This window comes from Cydia fagiglandana, chromosome 24 (assembly GCF_963556715.1).
Source record: "Cydia fagiglandana chromosome 24, ilCydFagi1.1, whole genome shotgun sequence".
Lineage (NCBI taxonomy): Eukaryota > Metazoa > Arthropoda > Insecta > Lepidoptera > Tortricidae > Cydia > Cydia fagiglandana.
This window is the reverse complement of record NC_085955.1, coordinates 1256298-1277204: the sequence shown is the minus strand read 5'-3', so window position 1 is coordinate 1277204 and position 20907 is coordinate 1256298. Positions and strand designations below refer to the sequence as shown.

Below are 20907 nucleotides of genomic sequence, written 5' to 3'. Positions count from 1 at the left end.
GGCATTTCTTTTTGTTCTAGACAACGATGCCTATCTCAACGCCAAACGGAACGCCGAGATTATCGTGAAATATTCCACCGCGTACCCGTTCAGACTTCCAGAGAGTTCCATGGTCTGTGTGTACTGCTGTGACAGTTACGATGACCCCACTCAGTACAGAAAACACATGGCCGATGAGCATCAAACGTTCAAAGTGCGCACGGCTTTCGTTCACTGCAGCGAAGGCTATATTAAAGCCGATTGCACGGAACTTCAGTGCCGACTCTGCACACAACCCTTCGATACTTTAGAAGCTATCGCTAGTCATATTCACCTTGAACACGACAAGAAACTAAACTTGAATTCCGAACTAGGCATACAGCCTTTCAAACTCGAAAAGGATAAGCTTCTATGTGCAATGTGTAATGCTAAATTCCCTTGCATACGTCAACTAAGTCGACATACCCAATCACATTTCTTAAAATATACTTGTGATACATGTGGAAAATCTTATGCAACTATCACTACATTGAAGAACCATATTAGATTCTCTCACGCCGGTAACGAAAGGATTTGTAGGAAATGTAGAATGACATTCTCTACCTTAGAAGCCAAACGCGAACATTTGAGGTTATCTTCAAAATGTTGGTCTCACCTATGCATGTTTTGCGGCGAGCGCTTTATGACGTGGACTTTAAAACAGATCCACTTGAGTCAAGTCCACGCATCCCCTAAAAAGTCCCACCCGTGCCCTGAATGTGGTGAAGTATTCTCTGAACGGAAAAAATACCGCGTACATTTCAAAATATCTCACACTGATGACAACTTCATGTGCACTTGTTGTGGCTTGAAATTTGACACGAAACGTGGTTTGGAAGAGCATAGAGTAGTTCATACGAAGGAGAAGTTATTTCCTTGCACTGTGTGTTCTAAATCGTTTCCTAGAAAAAAGAACCTGGCTCAGCATATGTGGATACATAGCGAGTATAAGAGGTTCGAATGTGGGCCTTGCAACAAGCAGTTTAATCAGAGAGTCAGTTGGCGGACGCACATGAAGAGTTATCATCCGGATTTAGTCGATTTCGAGGGGAAGACGAATGTCAATAGCGATAAAGTTAAAATTAAATCCATATTTTTGCTAACTGACACTAATGATACGTGATTAAGTTTAATAAACCCCTGTTATACCACATATATATCATCGACATAAGAAATAATGACCAAAAAATTACGTATATTATATCCTGTCACGTTTTTAAATAGGTTAACTTCGTTTTTGGTTTGTGATTGGTTGAACGTTCGATGTTCCGTATACCACCCTTTTGAGGCAGATTTCGAACAACAGTTTCACTTCCAAACTTAGAATATCATGTTACAACATTGTAAATTGTATTGCCGACCGAAGTTACATTTGACATTACTGTTTGATGTTTTTATTATAAATGAATTACCTGTGTGTTGATCTAAATTGATTTTACAATTGTAATTGCTTTAAATCATCAGAATGACGGCACGCTTAGAAAAGTTTATTGTTATGTTTATTGCGTCTATTTTACAATTAGGAAATCGTTAATTAGTTTTATGAACACTGCTTTGGGCCTATTTGAAGAAAAAAACTAAACTTATTTAGTTTATCTGAGTAATGCAAAGCATATGTTATTGTTAGCTATGAATGTTAATCTTCATCAACCGTTCCTGTCTATTCTAGGAATCCTATCACAACAGTTCATAAAAATTACAAGAATATTTAGACAACATAAGAAGCAGATTGTCGTAATAAATAAACAATATAATTTCATAGAAATAAGAAAACATTAGAAATTATATTTTTAGTTTTCATTAAATAAAAATTATCGTATTGTAATATTGTTTTTTAATGTTTATCCATTTACTGGACCTGTAATATTAAACCACATGTCAAATTGCGTGGAAGGAAAAACGTACCTCCGACGTCACGACAGGATTACATCATGTGAGCATGTGACGATACTTTCAGATCTCAATCTGTAATTAATTACAATACTAGTACTTATTACTAGGTACATCAGTGTTGAAGTATTTCCCCTCGCTTGCGTATAGGGCACATCGTTTGTGTTCGAGTGTTGGAGTACAAATGGTTAATAATACAAATTACATAACAGCAAACTTCTCCAAAGGGCCTCTACGTGTTGGATCTGTATCCCCACGCACGCCTATCAAATGACCGGGATGTATATACCCGTGAGTTTATAAGAGATACAAATAATAATAAATTAAGTACATAAAATCGCGATATTTTTAATGGGTTAAATAAAATAAATAAACTGAACACGCTCATCCCCACCAACGGCCACCCATAAATCAATTTCTTTTGTTTTCAAGAGAGCATTTCTTTTGTTTTAGACATAAAATCGGTCTCCAGTGGTACGGTACGGTCCAACCATAGCATCGAGAGACAAAACGCCGAGATCATAGTCCAATACGCGACCGCGTTCCCCTTCCGCCTACCCGAGCAGACGTTGGTGTGCGTGTATTGCTGCGAGGATTTTGAAGACCCCTCGCTCTTCAGAACGCATATGGACGATGAACACCAACAGTTTAAAGTTGCAATGGCGTTCGCTCACATCACCGATGGGGACTTAAAGGTCGACTGCACCGATCTACAGTGCAGAACTTGCTCTGAACCGTTTAGCAAACTAGACCACGTAGCCAAACATTTGTATAGTATCCACAACTACCCATTAGACCTTAATTACCATTTAGGATTGCAACCTTTCACGCTGTTCAAGCACGAACTACTTTGCGCCGTGTGCGGAGTCAAGTACCCTTGCTTACGAACCCTAAGCAAGCACACTCAAACGCACTTTGTCAGATACACTTGCGAGACTTGCGGCAAATCCTACTCCATGACCACGTCTCTGACCGCGCATCGAAAATTCTGCAAGACCAACGGCCCGGTCTGTCGAAGATGCCGTACGGTCTTTCCAAGTTTAGAAGCCAGGAGAGAACATTACAAGTACTCGGAAAAATGCCGTCAACACATGTGTAATAAATGCGGGGAAAGATTTTATACGTGGAATTTAAAGCAGCAGCATATGTTAGATGTGCATAAGCAGGAGAAAAAACAGCATATTTGTCCAGAATGCAATGCGACGTTTTATTCACGAAGCTCTTTCTCTGTGCACTTTAAAATAACTCACACTGACAATTACATTAAATGTACCTATTGCGAACGGAGATTTGATACAGAAAGGAACTTGAAGCGGCACATTGTGGGACACACTGGAGAGAAGTCTTTCCAGTGTCCTGTTTGCTCCAAAACGTTTCCTAGGAAAAATAACTTAATACAGCACATGTGGATTCATAATGCGAATAAAAGATTCGAGTGCAAATTGTGTAACAAGAAGTTTACACAAAAGATTAGTTGGAAAACTCATATGAGGTCACACCATCCCGAGCTTTATGATAATTTGGATTTCAACCAGCCAGTGAAGAGTGTTCGTAAGGACAAATAGCCTGAACAAACAATATTGGTAAACTATTACCAAAAGCGAACAGTAGTCGTAGTATCATAATCATAGGTCATACATGTAGGTACCTCTTTTGAACTTATTTAACATAAGAATAACAGTTTACTTTGAGTAGAAGTTACTATCAATTTTTTTAAAGGGGGTGTGCTACCTTATTGTTACAATATATTTGATATTAATGATGATTGCTTTTGGCTTTTATTTAACTTCTACGACCCCTATTCAATATTATCCCCAAGAATCAGAACAAAAATTCAAATGACCGTCAAGTCATAGCAATGTTATCCTCATTTCAAAGGGAGCTTCCAGTCACAGGACATTTTTTTTCTTTTTCTAGACACTGGAGAAATCAGTCGATTCCGAATGGCGAAACGAAATGCGGAGGTTATCTTGCAATACTCGACCGTGTACCCATTCAGGCTGCGCTCCAAGTCGATGTTTTGCTTGTACTGCGACGATGAGTTCGACGACCCCGCCATGTTCCGCGCTCACGCGCATGAGTGCCAGCGCTCCTGCAAAGACCCGACCTCCTTTGCATACAGTCTCCGCAACCAGGAGCACATCAAAGTAGAATGCACCAACATGGGATGCCGCGTGTGCGAAATACCTTTCAACTCGATCGAAGAAATGGTCAAACATATCTACGACAACCACGACAGCTCCAAACTTAACTTAGACTTCGATACCGGTTTACAACCCTATAGACTTGAACAAGATAAATGGTTCTGCTTCTTATGCGCTAAGAAATTCCCTTCTCTCACCAAACTCGGCAGGCATACGCCGACGCATTATAGAAAGTGTACTTGCGAAATTTGTGGACGAGCCTATCTCACGAAAGAAGCTTTGAAGTATCATGTAAGATGTAATCACGGCGACAATTTCTCATGTCGAAAGTGCTGGCAACAATTCCCTTCAATGGAGGAGAAGAGGCTTCATATAAGAAATTCGAAACCTTGTTGGTCTTTCTGCTGCGTGTACTGCGGCGAAAGGTTCCTGTCGTGGGAGAACAAACAAAAACATCTAGCTGAAGCCCATGACCGTCCAACAAAAAATTATAGCTGTCCTGAATGTTCCAAAACATTCATTAAACGGAAACTCTTCTATACACATTATAAATTAAACCACACTGATGACATTTTCCCTTGCACTTGCTGTGGTCTTAAATTTGGAAGCAAAAGAGAATTAGAGGATCACAGAGTTGTTCATACAGGAGAAAAACATTTTAAATGTATCATATGTTTAAAGGCGTTTTCGAGAAACAAAAGTCTGAAGCAGCATATGTGGCTCCACAGTACAACGAAACGATTCAGTTGTTTAGTTTGCGATAAAACTTTTGCTCAAAAAGTTAGCCTCAAGGGACACATGAAATCGCATCATCCCGATTATATTGTCAACTGGGATTTACTTAATTAGTTTGTTCTCGTCAATTTGGCTTACGTCTAATTTAAGTTTTGAGAGAATACGTATGTGTTTGACACTGATCATAATGTTTTTGTTTTTTTTACGAACGGTAACATAATATCGGGAGTGTAAGTGTTTTTGTTTTCTTATCTGAAATATTCCTTCAATAAATAGATCATGTCTGATGTATTGTTTAAATTCCAATACCCTTTCCGTATCGTTTAAATAGATATCCATCCTTAGTTAGTGATCAGGAGTGACACTGACCAATTTCTTTTTGTTTTTAGGGTTCACGTTGGAAATACGCGGACGTAGTGAGAGGGAACCAAAACCGAAAATAGTTCTCGTTTACCAGACGCCACAGCGGCGCAACGCCGAACTTATACTAAGATTCTCTACCGCCTACCCTTTCAAAACTAGATTCACGCAAATACTTTGCGCCTATTGCCTTGACGAATACGAGCCTCTCTCTAATCTACGCTATCATATGCAATCGGAACACCTTAATTCAGACTTCAAAAATGTTTTCTATAGAACAAATGATAATTTAATCAAAGTAGACATAACTAATCTGAAATGTAAAATTTGTGACCAAACCATGACCGATATAGACACTCTTATGACTCACTTGTCTTCCGTACATGAAAAACCTGTCAAATTCAATGCACGTTTTGGGGTTCTACCATATAAAGAAAACTCAGACGGCCAATGGCCGTGCGTTTATTGCCATAAAGTATATTCCACGTTTACTCAATTTAATCGTCATATCGGAACTCATTTTATGAATTTCATTTGTGATAAGTGCGGAACTACTTTTATTTCTGACCACGCTTTACGAGACCACCACCGGCAGGTGAAGTGTTGTCGAACGGCGTATAAAGCTCGCAACGGCGTGGTTATGAGGTCTAGACGGAATGCGGAGTTGATTCTCCAGTGGTCTACGGCGTGTCCATTCAGAACGTGGAAGAGTAATCTTAGTTGCGTATTCTGCCGCCTTCAGACGAGCGATCCGGTCGGGCTTCGGAACCACATGGCGACGGTCCACGCCGACTATCATGTCCAAGACGCGTTTTATAGAAAACTTGGAAAGGAGTATCTCAAAATAGATATAACTGACCTACATTGCAAGCTATGCTTCATGCCTATGGACTCTTTAGATACTCTAACTAATCATTTAAAGAATGACCATCAGCAGTCTATTACAGATGGCCAGCTAGGCGTCATACCTTTTAGACTTAACGATGGATCAATTTGGAAATGCACTATGTGTCCGAATCGGTTCCAAGACTTTGGGTCTTTAGAAAAACATACAATAGAACATTTGCAAAACTATGTTTGCGATACTTGTGGAGAAGGCTTCATAACAGAATCTGCAATGATAGCACATACGAAGATACCGCATGAAAATAAGTACAACTGCAGCCGTTGTGTGGCCACGTTCGTCTCTCTCGACGAGAGAAATCATCATGTAAAAACACAACACACGAACACACCATACATGTGTAATTACTGTAAAGATAAACCCCGTTTCTCTAATTGGGAGTTGCGTAAAAAACATCTCAAGGAAGTTCACAATTATACGTCTGGTGCAGACAAATACGAATGCGTTACTTGTCAGAAAACTTTCAAGACTCGATCTGGCAAGTACAACCACATGGCGAGAACACATCGGGTGAAAAAGGATAGCGATCTAAACTATCCTTGTCCGAGTTGCCCCAAAGCTTTTACTACTAAATTATTCCTAGATAAACACGTGGCGAAAAAACATTTCAATATTTAAAGTAGGTACCTATTTTGAACAATATGAAACTAAGCTTTGTGGAGTTGTTTTTGTGTAGCCTCAAAACTTGTCATGGCATGGTTCAAAATTTATTTTCGAACTTAGATGAATTATATCCCCGAATTGTTACTGATGACGTTCTTTTCTTTTTTTAGGGCCCAGTAAGGAAATAGCTGGACATACTGGGAAAGAACGTAAAACGAAAAAGAGACTGTTCGAAAGATCTGTTAACCAGAACCCGCAGCGGCAAAACGCTGTATTGATACTTAGGTACTCTACAGCGTTCCCCTTTAAGACTCGGTTTAATAGAATTGTCTGTTCGTACTGCCATGACGAGTTTGAACCGATGACGGCGTTAAGGTGTCACATCAAAACTGACCACGTTAGCGCTGATTACAACAGCGCCTTTTACAAGGTGGTAGATGACCTAAAAATCGACATTACGGAATTCAAATGTAACTTATGTTCCCAAGAAATGCCGAGCGTCGATTTCTTTATGAATCATTTGTCGCGCGACCACGGCAAAACTGTCAACTTTGACGTTCCGTTTGGAGTATTACCTTACAAGCAGGGGCCGTCCGGGTTATGGATGTGTCTGGACTGCGACAAAACTTACTCTGAGTTCTCTCAAATAAACGGACACTTGCGTAGTCACGTGAAGATATTCACTTGCGACAAATGCGGCGCGACCTTCCTCTCTGAGCACGGCTTGCGACAACATGAGCGTAATTTTAAATGCTATAAAGCCACTTATAAACCTAGATTCGGAAAAGCGTTGAAGCATCGTAGCAACACTGAAATTATATTACAATGTTCTACAGCGCGTCCGTTTAGAACGTGGGGGCAGAATTTCAACTGCGTCTACTGCCGCGTACAGTCCAACGATCCTAATGGTCTAAGAATGCACATGACAGCAAGACACGCCAATACCAATATCCAACACGTTTTCAGTCGAAAACTGAGGAAAGAGTTTCTCAAAGTTGACATCACTGATCTTCAATGCAAGCTCTGCTACTTACGAATCGACACGTTAGACGATCTTATTTCACATCTCAAGAACGACCACAAACAGCCTATAAACGCTGACGTACAACCCGGAGTGTTACCTTTTAAATTAAACGATGGATCCCACTGGAAGTGCGCTATTTGCACTTGTCAGTTCTCAGATTTCATCTCTCTAAAGAAGCACACCGCTGAACATTATCAGAACTTCGTCTGCGATACATGCGGTGAAGGATTTATCACAGAATCAGCGCTAATAGCCCATACAAAGATTCCGCACGATAATAAATACAGCTGCAGCCGTTGCGTAGCGACATTTTCTACTTTAGAAGAAAGGAACATCCACATCAAAACTCAGCATACAACGCTACCATACATGTGTGCACATTGCAAGGATAAACCTCGCTTCGCAACATGGGAGTTACGCAAGCGCCATCTCATGGAGTTCCACAACTATAAGCCTGGTGCCGAAATGTACGAATGCACTACTTGCCATATGACCTTCAAGACGAGGTCACAAAAGTATCATCACAATGTTAAAGCCCATAGAACTAAGAAGGAGACAGAATATGGGTATCCGTGTGGTAGTTGTTCTAGAGCCTTCGCGACTAAATTGTCCCTCGATAAGCATATTGCTAAGAAACATTTTCACGTCTGATGTTTATAATGCTACATTAGTGACATTTGTATTTATTCTGTACTTAAAAAGTAAATTGAGGTAAATAAATAACTCGTTACCAAATGTTAAATTGATATGACATCAGCAAAAACGTATGACAAATTATTCTAAGAATCTCAGTATTAAGTATACATATTTGAGCGATTACATATAGAAAGTTTAAATTAAAAGTCATAATAATCTGGCAGGTCTGATGAGTGATTTTATTAAATCCGCAACGACTCTGATCTCGGAAATGATATTTGTAGTACATAACTTACCTTAGTGATGTATTTAGAATAGTAGGTACTGTTTGTAAATACATTTTAGTGGAAACTATAGCAAACTAAGGAACTTAAATTATGCGTAAGATCTATGTAAATGCTTTAATGTTTAATACTTATATCAATGACATCACTAAAGCAGTATTTCAATGTTGAAACAAAACGTAAAAGGTTTATTTTTCTAGTGTACGACTGTACGCACAAACTGATATCAACAAAGTTTCCTAAATAAAACCCGTGAAATATTTATTGAAATAATAGAAGATTCAATTATGTAGATGACTATGTATTTATTGTATGTAATTAATGAAATTGGTATCATAAATTTAATAATTATATATTTATAATTATTGTAACATTGCCACTAATAAAAAATTTAAAAAGAATCTGATTTTTATTCAATGTTAGTAAACGAAAATATGCAAATCGATAACCGAGCGACTGGGCGATTAAAGTAAGAAGCTTCCTCAAGAAATGACACAATTTTTCTATTTTTAGGACGCAGCCAAACCGAACACGAAACTGTTATAAAGGTAGAGCCTAGCGTCATACCAATAGAAAATTGGCTCAAAGAGAAACCGAGATATCAGCGCAGCGCTCGGGCAGAGGCTAGATATGCCACGAAGAAAAATGCTACCGCAATACTTGAGTGCTGGTCTGTGAGCCCCTTCCGATGGAAGCGCAACCAGTTCAAATGCGCATACTGCGAAGCCAGCTTCACAGATTGTGCCCTCCTAAGACTTCACATACGCACTTGCTCAACCCAACACAGTGTCAAAGACATCTACAGCAAGTTCAAAGAGATGTCGCTCATTAATATCGACGTAACTCAAGCCGCGTGCCGTCTCTGCTCACTCCCGTACAGTGACGTCAAGCAGATGCGCGAGCACGTCATCGAACACGGCTACGATTACGAAATCAACCAGCCCGACGGCGTTCTGCCTTTCTTCCTCAACAAAGAATCATGGAGCTGCGTCATTTGCCAGGAAACTTTCAACAACTTCTTAAAACTATACGAGCACATGAACATACATTACCAACATTACATTTGTCCAACTTGCGGAAAGGGATACATGACTGCGCCAAGATTAAGGAAGCATTCAGAGGTTCACATCTCTGGAACGTTTCCTTGCAACGAGTGCCCTAAGATATTCAGAATGCGCGCAGCTAGAGATTATCATAAAGCACACGCCCACGCCAAAGCGCCAAGATATGAATGCCCTCACTGTAACATGCGGTTTGACGGTTACTACGACAGGATGAATCATCTCAACGCAACTCACAGTGAGAAAGAAGTGTTATATCGTTGTCCACACTGCGAGCTAACCTTTAAGACATCAGGCAAGCGAGCTATTCACGTTCGATCAGTTCACTTCCCGCCGCAGCGAGATTTTAGATGTTCAAGCTGCGAATGGAGCTTCAAAACTGCCTACGAACTGAGAAGGCACAAAGTAAAACATTCGGGAGAAAGGAACTTTCACTGTAACGTCTGTGATAAATCGTTTCCTAGGAACAGGGCGTTGAGGACGCATTTGAAAACGCATGATGATTTGGGCTGCAAGTGGTGTGGAGCCATGTTTAAGCAGCGAATGCAATTGCTGGCTCACATGAGGGAAATGCACACGGATATGTGCGAACTAGTTAATTTAGGTCCTGATAAAATATAGTGAACGATTATGTATACTTTTAACACAATAAAAGCTTTAATATTTTACTTTTTGTCATTATCCACTTCTAATCTAACCGTATCCGAATATTAACTTTACTAATTGCTCACGAGATTTTCTTGAGACAAAGTACAGAAATCCAAATGTGCAAATATCTAATCAATCAGGAATGGTTGCATGTGGGGCAAGGATTTTACTTAGTAACGTCTTCTTTTCTTTTTAGGTTCCGCTAATGCGGACGCGGAGGCAAAAGTAGGAGTTAGGCGTGTTAGGAAATTAAAGGAGAACGTAAGTGCGCGTCAGATGCGCCGGCGTCGACGCGCCAACAACGAGTTGCCGGAGGAATCCGAAAAACGCATCTCCAAAACTATGATGCGCAGGAACGCTATGACGCTCCTGGAATGCTCCACCGCTTGGGCTTTCCGCTGGTTCCACAGCGCCTTTTACTGCTCCTACTGTGATGCTAAATTCGTAGACACCGCTCCATTGCGTGAACACGTCCAAAACAATCACTTAACCGGTCCACCCACTAATAAAATCTTCGCCAAACTAACCGAAAATAATATGGTCAAAGTAGATATAGGCAATCTCAGTTGTAGACTATGCAACCATCCCTTAACGGACATAGACGACCTGAAAGATCATCTTGTCTCTCTACACGAGAAAATTATTAACTCCGATTATAGCGACGGAGTACTGCCGTTTAAGCTTGACCAAAACGGATTCTTTTGTCAAAAATGTTTCTCTCATTTCGTTAGCTTTTCTAAATTGAATCAACACATCAATACACATTATAAGAATCACATTTGCGATTCGTGTGGCAAATGTTTTGTATCAAAATCTCGGTTCCGTACTCACGTTCAGTCGCATGAAACGGGTAGCTACCCTTGCGGGGATTGCACTGAAGTGCTAGAAACTAGAGCCGCTAGAATGTGCCACAGGCTGCGTGTGCATAAGAAAGGTGTCAGATACACGTGTCCTCGGTGCCCAGAACTGTTCACGACATATTACGCGAGAGCCAAGCACTTGGTCGACGACCATGCTCAACAACAACGGGACTACGACTGCACAGCTTGTGGCAAATCTTTCGAAACCAGCTGCAAGAGAGCAGCTCACTTCCGGACCTCGCATAAACCAGCCGAGAAGCGATACGAATGCACCCAGTGCCACACGACTTTCTACACCAATACAAAGTTAAGACGCCACGTGCTAACTCACGCTATGGATTACAATCAAACCCAATACACTAAATGATACGACAGCGAGTACAATCGGTGTCTTTCTGTTTTTAGGACCGGCTGAAGGAACTGCGAGCAAATCCGTTGAAATAAATTGGAAGCGGAAACGAAGAGTGGTGGAGGATAAAGCAAATGCGGCTCTTATCCTAGAACATTCTAATGCAGTTGCGTTTAGATGGCAACGCGGTAAAATTATGTGCGCGTATTGTCCGGTCATATGCACAAGCGTTAGTGAAGTCCGCACTCACTCTAATACCCATGAAAACAAACTAGACGTTTTCAAACCTTGCGAAGGCGTGCGAAACTCATTCCCACTGAGAGTGGATATAACTGATCTCATTTGTAACTTATGTAAGGAAAAAGTAAACTCCTTGAATGGCTTTAAAAGTCATTTATCACAATTACATTCCAAGTCATTCAATTCGGAGCACAGTGACGGAGTTATCCCATTTATTCTAACAGGAAAAGAATATAGATGTGTACATTGCGATAAGCATTTCGAAAGCTTTATGAGTTTGTTTATACATATGAATAAGCATTACCAAACTTTTATTTGTCATACTTGCGGGAAGGGATTTGCCGGCAGGCACAAATTACGAGCTCATCAAATGTGCCACGAGACTGGACAGTTCGGCTGCACCAAATGTGATGCCGTGTTTCCTACTCGAGTCGCAAAAAACCGGCATGTGTCTGCCGCTCACGGACCTAAGGGAAGATACCGTTGCCCTATTTGTGAGACCCATTTCGATTCCTATCATTCTAGATTGAGGCATCTGGACAAAGTGCATGGGCAGAAAGTTGAATATCGATGTAGCTTTTGCCCTTCTGTATTTGGAAGTGGTAATCTGAGATATGCTCATATCAGGTCTGTTCATAAACAGAAAAAATCCTAAATCAAGCTACGTCAGAAAACCAGAATTGTTATCTTAATTAATTTAAATGAATTAACCTACATAAAACATTGATAACCGCAGAAATATACTAACTAGTCAAACAAAAGCTGCGTGCGCTTTTTGATAGTGAATTTTCTTTTGTTTTTAGGGTCCACCGACCTCAAACTTAAATGGAAACCGAAACGCAAGTATAACGATCACAGAGACAATGCGGCTATTATAATAGAGTGTTCCAACGTGTGCCCGTTCAGGTGGAAGCGGGGGGCGTTCACGTGCGCCTTCTGTCCCATGTCCTTCGGGGACTTCAGCGGCATCCGAGAACATGCGCTTGAGCACCCTAACCGGGTCGAGGCCATGCGATTAGCGCGACCCTTAGACAACGTCAAAGTAGAGATCACTGGCCTCCGCTGCGAACTTTGCTTACTACACGTTAAAGACGTTGAGACATTAAAGGAACACTTACTCCAAATCCATGATAAACCTATTACCATAAATCATGGCATCGGCGTTACTCCTTTCCTTATAGAAGGAAAAGAGTTCGTGTGCACACATTGTGGAGAACACTTTGAGCTGTTTTCAAAATTAAACACACATATGAATCATCATTATCCGAACAACATATGCTTCCAGTGCGGCAAAGCATTCTCCGCCGCGCATAGACTTAAAGCTCATTTAGTTATACATGAGGCCTCAAACAGTATGCAGTACAAATGTTCCAAATGCGACGACGTTTTCGCGACTCGTGCTTTGAAGAATAGCCACATGGCTTTGGCACACGGCCCGGAATATCGGTATCGCTGTCCATATTGTAATGACTCTTTCTTAAGATACGCCGATAGGGCAAAGCATCTCAAGGTTGCTCATGATAGGAAAGTTGAGTATCCTTGCCATCTATGCACAGCCGTCTTCTCCATGTGCAATCAGAGAACTAAGCATATACAACAAGTACACATTAGACATAAGCAGTTCTTCTGTGCCTTATGCCCGTATCAGTTCGTCACGGCAGCCCAGCTTAGGAATCACATGGTCAAACATGTAGGGGAGAGAAAATACCAATGTCAGGTCTGTAAGAAGTCCTATGCTAGAACCAAAACGTTGAAGGAACACATGCGTATACATAATAATGATAAACGATTCGTATGTCAGTTTTGTAATAATGCATATGTGCAGAAGTGTAGCCTTCAGAGCCATATGAGAACGCATCACCCTAACGCTGAACCTCTAAAGAAACTCAGATTGCCTATGCCTAATGTATATTAAGATTGTATCATTTATAAATCAATAAATTACGTTTTATTAGTTCAAGACTATCATTTCTACACACTGAATACTTTCTAAATAGGGTTATCCCTAAAACTATGGATTTTATATATTTGTCTGAATAAATCTTCATCTTTCAGTCCATCCTTCTTAACAATTTTACAAAGCATTTAAATACAAGTATTGCCAAATGAAATTTTGTTGGCTTTTTATTAAAACAGTCGTAGTCAGTCGAATCGCTTTCTTAGATACAATTTAGATTAATAAACCGTTGGAAGGAGAGCCTTGATTGGATGTTTTTCTATTTTTAGGACGGAAAGGTGAAGACGTTCAGTACAAACCAGAATCCGCTGTTGAGGTCAAACAAGAATTGGCCGAGGCAGAGGATATTGACGCTGCGTCCGCAGCTGTCAAACGGGAGGAGGGCGAACGGAGACGAACCAACTTTAGAAATAACATCTCCACTATCATAGACACGACCACCGCATACCCCTTCAAATATAGAAGGGGAATGTACCTCTGTTACTACTGCAAACACACATTCCTAGAGCCAGAGAAGCTACGCCAACACAACCGTATCTATCATTCCGAATCGAAAGTACTCCCGAAACCCAGAAAATATGAACCCGTTAAAATGGATTTCTCAACCGCTTTGTGCAAGCTGTGTCTAACTGAAATTCGCGACTATGCCATGTTGAAATCACATCTGATCGAACACGGCAAAGAGATAGATAATACTTTTGGAGACAGCGTGCTTCCGTACAAGTTAAGCAAGGACGAGCATGTCTGTCAAGTATGTGGAAAGACATACGAGATGTTCCTAAGCTTACATAAACACATGAACGACCATTACGAACATTATATTTGTGAGAAATGTGGGAAAAGGTTCGCGACATCACAACGCATGCTCAATCACACTCGCACTCACGAAACCGGCGTGTTTCCGTGCAAGCAGTGCGATGAGACCTTCACTTCGTACGCTCCCTTATACACCCACGTTGCTAAAGTCCATAGATTTAACAAGAGATATAAATGTCCTATCTGTAACGAAAAATTCGTGTCTTACAAACAGAGACTGAAGCATTTACACACTGTGCATGAGCAGAAAACGCCCGTTTTCCCTTGTCCCTCTTGCGACAGAGTTTTCGATTTATGCAGTAAGAGAACTGCACATATTAGGTTCCAGCATTTGCAGGAGAGGAATCATGTGTGCATTGTCTGCGGGATGAAGTTTTTCAGTAATTATGAGCTTCAGGAACATGCGATCAAGCATGGCGGGGAGAGGATATACCAGTGCGATGTCTGCAAGAAGGCGTACGCTAGAATAAAGACCCTTAGGGAACATATGCGGATACATAATAACGACAGACGATATACGTGTCCCGTATGTGGACAGAGTTTCATCCAAAATTGTAGCATGAAGCAGCATATTAGGGTGCACCATCCCACGCATTTGAAAGATGTATTTTAATTGTAACTAATAAATATTAAATAGCGATTGCTTATTGAAATATTACCTCTGTCTCTTATTACAGGACCGTACTTATTGCTCACTATTTTAATAACTACATTCTGTGCACTTATAGGCGTTGATTAAAAATCTGAATATTTTTATTTAACACTCAATACTACGAAATGTAAGTTGAATTGAAAAGTCATATATCTTTACATCGTAGCCGTAATTGACTCCAATCATTCGAAATTGGAATACAGGGTTCATTTGCGTATATGGGTAGTGTCGTATCTTTTATACACATTCCCGAAAAATAATTATCTCAATAACCCTTGCAAAACACTTAGCCATGGTATTATTTATTATTACATGAAAGTGATGAAGACACACAGTGGCCAGTGCATACTTTGCCATACTATAAATAAATAATTAAGCTAAGTAGAGTTCTTTCTATTTTTAGGACAGAAAACCGAAGAAGCCGATCAAGCTAATGAGGATAAGACCGGAGCGGACAGTGAGGATTCCCTATGGCGCGCCGACCTATGGAATAACGTTAATACTGTCGTCGCTATGACCACAGTTTACCCATTCAAGTACAAAGCCAATCCAAACGGCGCGACATTTCAATGTTATTATTGCACAGATGCATTCTGCGATCCAGCAGAAATGAGAATGCATAATCGTGTCCGTCATTCTGACGAAAAACAAGTTCGCAGACCTAAGTGTTATCGACCCGTTAAAATGGATTTCACTGCTGCATCGTGTAAGGTGTGTGCAGCTGACATTCCGAACTATGCTATGCTAAAAAGCCACTTGGCGGAACACGGTAAAGTCATCGACACAACGCGTGGAGAGAGTATCTTGCCGTATTGCCTGGGCTCGGAGTCAAATGTCTGCCAAATATGCGAGAAGGAGTTTAATACATTCATGTGTTTACTCAGACATATGTCGGAGCATTCCGATTATGATAGATGCAAAAAATGTGGCAAAAAATTAAACTCTTATGCTCAGCTTGTGAGTCATATCCGACAAAATGAATGTAGCACACGCACAAAGAAGTCAGTTGATATTGGAGATGCTAGTGCATCAGCAGATAGACATATGGAACAATCTGAAGATGAATCTTTTACTAAAAAGTCTAAGTTGACTAACTTCAGAAATAACATTTCTATAATAACAACCATGACTACAGTCTACCCTTTTAAGGTTAAAAGGGGCTTATTCCAATGTTACTACTGTGACACGACGTCTCTAAACCCAGACGACATTCGAAGTCACAACCGTGCTCAACATTATTATATTAAATCATTTCCAAATCGTAGACTTGATCTACCTTTAAAAATGGACTTTGCGGATGCTTCTTGCAAACTTTGTTTAGCGGAGATTCGCGACTATCCTACGTTAAAAACTCATTTAGCTAAACACGACAAGATCATAGACACCTCGCTTAGCAAGAGCGTGATACCCTACAATTTGAATAAAGATAAGATCGTTTGTCATATATGCAATACAACCTACCAATCGTTTTTAACTCTACACAAACACATGAACGTACATTGCGCCTATAACATTTGTGATCAATGTGGCAAAAGTTTTAAAACTCGCACTCAGCTAAACACTCATCGCCTAATTCATAAGAGCGGCGTATTCCCTTGCAAGGAATGCAATCAAACTTTCCCGTTCCTTTCACGTCTACATACTCACAGTACCAACGTACACAAACGCAAGACACCACTCACCGTATACAAATGTCCCGTGTGTAAAGAGGATTTCCCTACGTACAGACAAAGATTGAAACACTTGGTCCAAGTCCATGGCCACAAAATGCCGGAGTTCCCCTGTCCCTCCTGTAATAAGGTCTTCAATTTGTGCAGCAGTTTGACCAACCATATGAAACAGAATCACTTCAAAAGAGAGAAAAATCACGCATGCAACGTGTGTGACATGAAGTTCTCTACCAGTACTGCGCTTAAGAATCATGTAGTTAAACATAACGGCGAAAGGAAATTCCAGTGTGATATTTGCAAGAAGGCGTATGCCAGGATTAAGACCCTGAGGGAACACATGCGTATTCACAACGACGACCGACGGTTCGCTTGTGCTGTGTGTGGACTGACTTTTATACAAAAGTGCAGTATGAAGCACCATATGAGGGTACATCATCCTACGGAATATAAACAAGAATTTGAGTCATCATCTTCTTAAAATGTTTATTTGTATTAATTTCAGATTGTTCCATACATCGTTTCACAGAATGTCTCTATTATTAAGCTTTTAGAAATACATAATCAAAACTAATTTTGTTAACGTAATAGATGGATCTAATAAACTAATTTCTTGATAAACTTACGGCAGTTTTTGTAAATGTTCAACCCAGCCTTTCGCAACTACCTATAGCTGAAGAATCAAAAGGAGTCTTGACTTTGAACGTATCGTTTAGAATTTTTTTTCTGTTTTTAGGACGGGAAAGTGAAGAACCCATACAGGCTAAGAAAATGAGCGAAGCAGAGCGCTGGCGCGCCAATTTAAGAGATAACGTATCTGCTATTATATCTACTACTACAGCGTGTCCGTTTAAATACAAAAAAGGAAAATACCTTTGTTTCTTCTGCATAGACGTGTTTCAAGAAGCAGAAAAGCTTCGCGAACACCACCGAAACCAACATTATGATGAGATACAACTGCCCAAGCTGAAAGCGTATGATCCAACAAAAGTGGACATAGCGGATGCTTCGTGCAAACTGTGCTTTGCACAAATTACAAACTATGCCATGTTAAAAGCCCACTTGGCCGAGCACGGCAGACAATTAGTCACAACGAACTCTGCGCAGGGCGAGACTGTGCTTCCTTTTAGAATGCTCCGAAATAGCCACATTTGCCAACTATGCGGAAAGCCGTGCGAGTCACTAATGAGATTACTTAACCACATGCATGTACACTCCGCTCGTCATGTGTGTGATAAATGCAAAAGTCGATTTAGGAGTTCGGTCCAGCTGGCCAAACATATTCAAATGAAGGAGTGCGGTACATATAAAAAGGATTCCGTTGAGGCAGATCATACTGATGAAAGATTCCCCGGCGAATGGAGACGCATTACTCTAATAAACAATCTTTCAATTATCATAGCTATGACAACAGTACAGCCATTCCGTTTTGATAAAGGAGTTTATCTTTGTTACTACTGCAAAGAAACTTTCACAGAGCCAGCGGTGCTTCGACAACATAATCGCGAACAACACACTGAAATTAAAAAAATACCCAAATATTACGAACCGGCTAAAGTTGACTTTGTAGACGCTTCATGCAAGATTTGCTCGAAAGAAATTCCAGACAATCAAACATTGAAGGCCCATCTAGCTGAACATGGGAAGGAATTGGACATGACCTACGGCGATAGCGTTATCCCTTACAACCTAAATAGTTCGTCTGAGCATGTCTGTCAAATATGTGGAAAGAAATATGAAACGTTCGTAGGCTTACACAGGCATATTAATGAACACTATGACAGCTACATATGTGACCAATGTGGGAAAAAGTTTATCACTTCCCGGCAAATGATCAGGCACGCTCGCACCCACGATTCTCAGGAACAAGGCTTGTTTCCCTGCAAGAACTGCGATCAAACATTCACAGTCCGCGCTCATCTGACTTCGCACGTTACTAAAGAACACAAACCCAAAGAGCGGAACAAATGTCCTATTTGCAACGAGAAATTTGCCTTTTACGGGCAGAGATTGAAACACCTTCGTACCGTCCATGATCAGAAAACCGCCGATTATCCTTGTCCCTCGTGTGACAAGGTCTTTGATTTAAGTAGTAAACGGTCTGAACATATAAGGGCTCAACATTTACAGGTTAAGAACCATGAGTGTCACATTTGTGGCATGAAGTTCTTTAGTAAACATGGGCTGGATGCTCACTCGGTTAAACATGGTGGTGAGAGGAAATTCCAGTGTGAGGTGTGCAATAAAGCGTACGCTCGGATAAATACTTTGCGGGAGCATATGCGGATTCACAACAATGACAGGCGGTTCACTTGCTCTGCTTGCGGCCAGGCCTTTGTGCAGAAGTGTAGCATGAAACATCATATTAAAGTTCATCATCCTACGCTTTTGAAAGATGAAATCGAATCGTAACATAATAGTCATACTTTTACTTGTACCCATACTGATTGTTGTTATTAATAAAAAATTTAAATAAGTACCTATTAGTAAATATGATTCGTTTAGCTAACTTTCTACCCATAATTACTTTCCTAAAACCATCACGGTGTATATTTAGTAAAATCTTTACCATCAAAGCCTTGCTTCTTCGCAAGTGCGATGTTTTTATGCTAGGTACCCAATCTTCGAAATCAAAGATTGCATGAATCAAAGTCGATTCTTTTAAAATGATGATCTTGTTGGTCTTATTGAACTCGTTTGCACGTTAAATTATATGTACCTGTGCTTCTGAGCCGGTATTGTCTTGACAAACTGACATCGCGCTCGAAATGCATGCAATCAATGATTATCTGGAAGTCATGGACGTTTTTCTCATTTCTAGGTGATGAGACCTCACCCACCGACAGTGAGAAACAGATAGCTGGCATGAAAACCGGCGGATATAAAGAAAACGAAGACAAATTTAAAAAAACTAATATCGATGTCGACGACCTGAAAGCTAGGAAAAAGAATGCTACAGTTTTACTACAATTCACAAAGATATGTCCGTTTAGATGGATGAAGAATTTATACTTGTGTTTTTACTGTGATAACCAATTTAACGACCCAGCCTGGCTGAGGACACACAATGAAAATGAACATTGCGACAAAACTACTGCACAAGTTAGATGTGCTCTCTCAAAATTGAAGAAATATGAACTTGCCAAAGTAGATGTGACAAACACTGGATGCACTATTTGTGACGATGCTATAACTGATTTCAATGAGTTAAAAAAGCATCTGCTAGATAAACATAACAAAAATATTGATCCGAAATCGAATGACGGTATTCTCCCATTTAAAGTAAGGAAAGATGAGTTCAAATGCGCAATTTGTTCTGAAACATTCGCTGAATTCAAAAGTTTAAACCAGCACATGAACGTGCACTATCAGAATTTTATATGCGAGCAGTGCGGAACGGGTTTCATCACCCCAGAGCGTTTGAGAACGCACTCCTTTTCCCACGAGACGGGTTCTTTCCCTTGTGACGCTTGTGAAAAAGTTTTTCGATCCACAAATGCCAAGAACGAACATTACGCTCTCGTTCACATGCGAGTTAAGAGACATCGATGCCCGCATTGCCCCGAGACATTTAGAAATTACTTTCAAAGGAACAAACACGTTTCGTCCGTCCACGGTCTGAAACTAAAAGAGTTTAAGTGTAATTTGTGTCCTAAAGTTTTCACACTAAGTGGTAAACTTGGAGTTCATGTCAGGACGGTGCATTTGAAGCTCAAAAGGCATGCGTGCGAAGTATGCGAATGGAAGTTCTATTCTAAATCTGAGCTGAAAGAGCATATGATACGTCACGGAGGAGAGAGGAAGCATCAGTGCTCAGTGTGCAAGAAATCGTATGCGAGGAAATATACTCTTCGGGAACATATGCGTATACACCAGGATGACAGGAGATTCGTTTGTGCGACGTGCGGGGAGTCATTTGTGCAAAACTGTAGTTTGAAACATCACGTGAAAGTACACCATCCGGTTAAATATGAATTCATGTCATGAGACAGGCTGTTACCGTGTAATTTATGGTCATATTAGGATATTCCAATCGTAAAAATGCATTAAGACTTTCTG

At 40.4% G+C, this 20907-nt stretch overlaps 1 protein-coding gene across 20 annotated transcripts in view; it reads left to right on the top strand.

Annotated features, from left to right (window-relative positions):
- The window catches only part of LOC134676243 (gastrula zinc finger protein XlCGF57.1-like), a 47009-nt gene that overhangs the window by 16042 nt on the left and 10060 nt on the right, over positions 1-20907 (top strand). The window contains exons 5-6 of one of the 20 annotated variants that reach the window (XR_010099897.1): positions 21-1288; positions 1343-1839. The exons of 6 other annotated variants lie outside the window; for them this stretch is intronic. Coding sequence is in view for 13 of the 14 variants with exons in the window: in XM_063534572.1 (XP_063390642.1) it covers positions 15585-17329 (1745 nt within the window). In the remaining variant the exon portion in view is untranslated. Of the gene's footprint in view, positions 1-20; positions 1840-2361; positions 3519-3825; positions 5075-5176; positions 6671-6824; positions 9007-9111; positions 10326-10503; positions 11662-12559; positions 13708-13982; positions 15185-15584; positions 17372-17584; positions 19297-19669; positions 20891-20907 lie in introns of those variants that run through there. 13 more of the 20 variants (XM_063534570.1, XM_063534580.1, XM_063534575.1 and 10 more) reach the window with 13 other exon arrangements.